Source organism: Salmo salar, chromosome ssa13, assembly GCF_905237065.1.
Source record: "Salmo salar chromosome ssa13, Ssal_v3.1, whole genome shotgun sequence".
NCBI lineage: Eukaryota > Metazoa > Chordata > Actinopteri > Salmoniformes > Salmonidae > Salmo > Salmo salar.
The window spans coordinates 2753733-2759244 of record NC_059454.1 but is presented as its reverse complement, the minus strand read 5'-3'; the positions used below and the strand labels follow the sequence as shown (position 1 = coordinate 2759244).

The 5512-nt window shown below is 43.0% G+C and overlaps 1 protein-coding gene across 1 annotated transcript; it reads right to left on the bottom strand.

The window, feature by feature from the left end:
* Positions 1-3720: 3720 nt before the first annotated feature.
* Positions 3721-4671, bottom strand: LOC123726126 (cell division control protein 2 homolog 3-like). The gene has a single exon (XM_045692719.1). It carries the CDS (start codon positions 4669-4671, stop codon positions 3721-3723), a length of 951 nt encoding a protein of 316 aa, XP_045548675.1.
* Positions 4672-5512: the final 841 nt, after the last annotated feature.

Here is a 5512-nt window from a genome sequence, read left to right as displayed (position 1 = left end):
GCTGTTATTTCAAGTGTTTCAACAAGGTGTATGTGGTGAACGGAGAGTCATTGTGCAACCCGGTGTTTGTAGACAAGTGGAGTGCTGAACAACAGCTCCCTGACTATCTGCTGGATGCTGATGCTGTTCTGGACAGTTACATACCTGTGCCCTTGATCAACGCAAAACGTTTATCACTCGTGTGGTGAGCAGGAGGAGGACATTCAATTGGATACGTATCTCCTGTATACAGAGGGCCATATCACGTATATCACAATGTCTCAGTATGTGGCGCGTCTTAGGCTACAGTGGAGAGCTAAGGCTGGAGTGTTCGAGAGGAGGCGTAACTGTCAGTATGTGCTACAGCCCTGTGGTGGAATTGTCTTTATCCGTGAATTTCACTCCTTGAAGAGTGTGTTTCTCTTGAACAAACTTATTTCCTTGTTAGCGTATATATTTTGATCCTGATTGAGTAGGCTATGTTGCATATACATGTGGGTCTATATGTATCATTTATTGTAATAAACAGTGACACCTGTGTATGAGACTTTGTATTGCGTTTCACACTCAACACTTTGCTACTAGTCCAGCATTCCCATACCTGATCCTGTATATCACACCAACATTCATTGGTGTGATATATAGGGTAACCACTCACTTTACACATCCAGAGCTACAATGTTATCAGTGTTTTGGTGACAGAGCTAGGATGGAGCTCTGGAACCCATGTACGTGGACTTGTCAGTTGTATGTTGCTTACTCCTACCCCTCATAGACTTCACATTGGGTAGGTTGAATCAGCCATGGGTGGCTGATACATAGATGTCAGGGGAAGGGGGTGTGTTTTTATGGGGTATAAAAGGAAGCAACTGCTCCTGCAGGAGCCATTCATAGGCTGCACTCTCTGTAAACACAGTCAAGACTCCACTCTGTCTAGCACTTGTATACAACCGGTCACTATGGAAATGCACATTGTTATCAACATGTGTATGCTGTTCACTGCAGCAAGTACATTTGAGTGTTGTGTGTTGACAAGAGCGCCAGGTCTTACACATGAGAGACCTGAACCCATCACCATTCTAGCAACAATGGGAAACACTGTCAAGTTGCCGGGATACTTGGAGAGTCCCACTGAGCCTTTCTATAAAGACAATAACGTTGTGTATGCTAGGGAACACATATATGAGGTTACGCAAACCCCAGTGGGGTCCCAGGTGATAATTCGCTTCCTCACGTGCACCGACGAAGGCACTTACAGGATAGGAAATGAGACCTTTACTCTGAGTGTGAAGGCAGACACATGTGCTATGTTCTACTACACTGCCAAGGTTGACTCGGTTAACAGGGCAGCCTTTGTCAAGCCACTGAATGGAGTCATTACAATCTCTATGTTCTACATAGAACCTGGAAATCGCAACATGTGGAGTTTAATTGAAGTGTGGAATGACACTATGAGCAGAATGTTAAGCTCACACCAGTGCTGTTTCATTATCAATGAAGGAACCACATTCTGGGGATATGGTGATAAGCAATACCATTATTTCATGTATCAGAGACATGGGCAAGCTGACATGTCATGCTCCAATGTACAACTAGCAGCCTCGGCGAGTGCCACCACCACTACAACAACCCGAAGAAACCCAATGTTGACCATGCCAGATCTGAAGGAGTTGGAGGACGTGAGGAGACCGGTGAAACTGCTCAACATCAGTGACAGTGTGTTGAACGTTGTTTCCTTTTAATTACATTACTACTACTACTACTACTACTACTACTACTACTACTACTACTACTACTACTACTACTACTACTACTACTACTATTTGCATTGGACTAACCCTGTCTCTCACCCTGCAGGTATACGGACCTTGAAGAGGATGATAGTCGATTTGGAAAAGTCTTGGCCGTCTGCTGGACCTAACCTGAACACACACATCCTGATACCACTGTTCATTACGATGGCAACTCTGATCATGAATAATCTACTCATGTACTGACTTTTTATGTTGCCTATAGTGTGTCTTGTGTAGTGCAAGCAATAATTTACCTATACTCTTGGTATTGTGTATTTACCACTGACATATAGGATGCATGTGATGCCTTATGTATTACATCGTTTATTGACAATATACCTGCCTGTACATCTATTGTGACACTACAATGATACCATATTAATCATGCATGTATAATCATAACTGTTTAAGGATATTCAATATACATTTAAAAGAAACATCAGAATAAACATGTTAACCTGTTAGGGCTAGGGGGCAGTATTGACACGGCCGGATAAAAAACGAACCCGATTTATCTGGTTACTACACCTGCCCAGTAACTAGAATATGCATATAATTATTGGCTTTGGATAGAAAACACTCTAAAGTTTCTAAAACTGTTTGAATGGTGTCTGTGAGTATAACAGAACTCATATGGCAGGCCAAAACCTGAGAAGATTCCATGCAGGAAGTGGCCTGTCTGACAAGTTGTGTTTCATCTTGGCTCTTTTTATTGAAGACTGAGGATCTTTGCTATAACGTGACACTTCCTACGGCTCCCATAGGCTCTCAGAGCCCGGGAAAAAGCTGAACGATATCGAGGCAGCCTCTGGCTGAAACACTTTATCGCGTTTGGCAAGTGGCCGATCAGAGTACTATGGGCTTAGGTGCGTGCCCGAGTCGACCCCATGCTTTATTTTCTTTCGTCTGTTTACCTAAACGCAGATTCCCGGTCGGAATATTATCGCTTTTTTATGAGAAAAATGGCATAAAAATTGATTTTAAACAGCGGTTGACATGCTTCGAAGTACGGTAATGGAATATTTAGAATTTTTTTGTCATGAATTGCGCCATGCTCGTCACCCTTATTTACCCTTTCGGATAGTGTCTTGAACGCACGAACAAAACGCCGCTATTTGGATATAACTATGGATTATTTTGAACCAAACCAACATTTGTTATTGAAGTAGAAGTCCTGGGAGTGCATTCTGACGAAGACAGCAAAGGTAATAACATTTTTCTTATAGTAAATCTGACTTTGGTGAGTGCTAAACTTGCTGGGTGTCTAAATAGCTAGCCCTGTGATGCCGGGCTATCTACTGAGATTATTGCAAAATGTGCTTTCACCGAAAAGCTATTTAAAAATCGGACATATCGAGTGCATAGAGGAGTTCTGTATCTATAATTCTTAAAATAATTGTTATGCTTTGTGTGAATGTTTATCGTGAGTAATTTAGTAAATTCACCGGCAGTGTTCGGTGGGAATGCTAGTCACATGCTAGTCACATGCTAATGTAAAAAGCTGGTTTTTGATATAAATATGAACTTGATTGAACAAAACATGCATGTATTGTATAACATAATGTCCTAGGGTTGTCATCTAATGAAGATCATCAAAGGTTAGTGCTACATTTAGCTGTGGTTTGGGTTTATGTGACATTATATGCTAGCTTGAAAAATGGGTGTCAGATTATTTCTGGCTGGGTACTCTGCTGACATAATCTAATGTTTTGCTTTCGTTGTAAAGCCTTTTTGAAATCAGACAGTGTGGTTAGATTAACGAGAGTCTTGTCTTTAAAATGGTGTAAAATAGTCATATGTTTGAAAAATTGAAGTTTTTGCATTTTTGAGGAATTTGAATAACGCGCCACGGGATTACACTGGCTGTTGCGTAGGTGGGACGATTTCGTCCCACATACCCTAGAGAGGTTAAAGACTCATCACACCCTGTCCAGCTAGTGTTTTGTCTTCACTTCGCACAATCTGTACTTTCATTTCTCTGTATCTGGCCTCTGACTATATCTTGGTCTTCCTTGGTCATATCGGCAGCATGCATCCATTCTCTGTCCTGAAGCAGTTCATGAGCCAACATTCTCTCTGTGTCACGGACAGTGAGCAATCTGAAGACTATCCTTTTCACTAGTTCACACTGCATCACTTTAGGCATTATGTTGTCAGGGTCGCAGTGTGTGCTTGTGGATGCACTGTGGTTCTCTTTGGGAAATAGAGTCCTTGTGATGATCTTGTAGATGGACTTATTCTCACATCTGATGTTACTGCCAACGAATACACACCTCCCTTGCATTGCATCCACTATCATAACCCCTAGACTCCACATGTCTATGGCACATGTGTACTTTGCAGATGCATGTCTTTGGGAAAACAATTCAGGGGCCCTGTAGGGCTCCGTGACCACATTTGGGCTCATCACTTCCATGGAAAGTCTAGAGAGGCCCAAGTCAGCCACTTTCACTGTGAGATCTTCTGTCAGCAGCACGTTGTAAGGCGTAATGTCCCTGTGTATTATATTCCGTCTGTGCATGTATGACAGGGCATTAGCCACCTGTGTACTAAAGTGAGCAACGAAACTCAAAGGGAGACACTGTAGCCAACGGTCTTGTTCGTAGTACGACTTCACACCGTATCCATTGTGGATAGCGTCGCTCAACGTGTAGGGTGCGTAGGCCATGAGCATGGCTATCTTGCCATCATCTACAAAACAATCGTGCATGTCGATCACATATGGGTGACCCCTTAGTGCAGTGAGACATGAAAATTCTCTCACTATTGTATCTTCTATGCCTCTGTTGCTGTTGTGATATTTCAAGGCATACTCCTTCCCAGTTGTCAGACAAGTCACTTTGTACACGGTTCCATATGCACCGCTGCCTAAAACAGGGCCTCTCTTGTATTTCTCCATTCTGATTGGTATAGTGGTTCAGTTGTAGTAGCTTATACATAGCATCATTGACTTTTGAGGGGGGGATTGTTAATGGTCTAAGGAGTCTGACCAAACAGTGCTGTGTATTCCGCATCTGTCTGACCGATCCAACCACAGATGCACAAGTCAACCTTGATGCTGCCTCAAGCTTGGTAATCTGACAATGGTTCCTTTTTGAGGAACCGATTATGCCTGGACAGTCCAACCATTAATTTGCAATATAACCACGATGATGCCTGTAGCTTGGTAATTGGAACATCGTTTTTGAGGACCTGTCCTAACATACACCTGTTCTATCTTCCCTCACTATCAAAGGGTGCTGTTATCCTGCAAGAATGGAACAGCACTTATACCGGTCTCACTTACACTTCCAGATAAATGGAACCTTCTCACCACAGAATGGTATCCTGTCCATAGAGACACTGTTAGAGAACACACCCTTTGACAATGGACCAGGCTCCAAGGGTTTGACAGACCTTAAGATGCGCGTTAGGAAATACCTTGATTGCGCTGTAAGTCATACACTGTCACTGTCACTGTGTTGCATGGACAAGAGTAAGGTAGTAAGCTGGGCTGTTTGCTAAATGTCACCCACTGCAGGGTGTCCAATGTCCACACCGGACTCTTCATCAGTGGCAGCTACAGGTTGTCCTATATCCACACCTGCTCCTTCCCCTCTTGCCCCTTCCACACTTGCTCCTTCCATCATCTTGCTAATATTTCTCCCCATTCCATCTATTCCACATAGTGGCAGGTAGGTAGAGAGCAACACTCGACACACCACATTCTTCATTGCGCACCAGATGTCTTCCATGTTATA

What these genes read in the sequence shown, in the direction of transcription:
- LOC123726126 (XM_045692719.1), bottom strand. Translation starts at nt 4,671, where the DNA reads ATGGAGAAATACAAGAGAGGCCCTGTTTTAGGCAGCGGTGCATATGGA.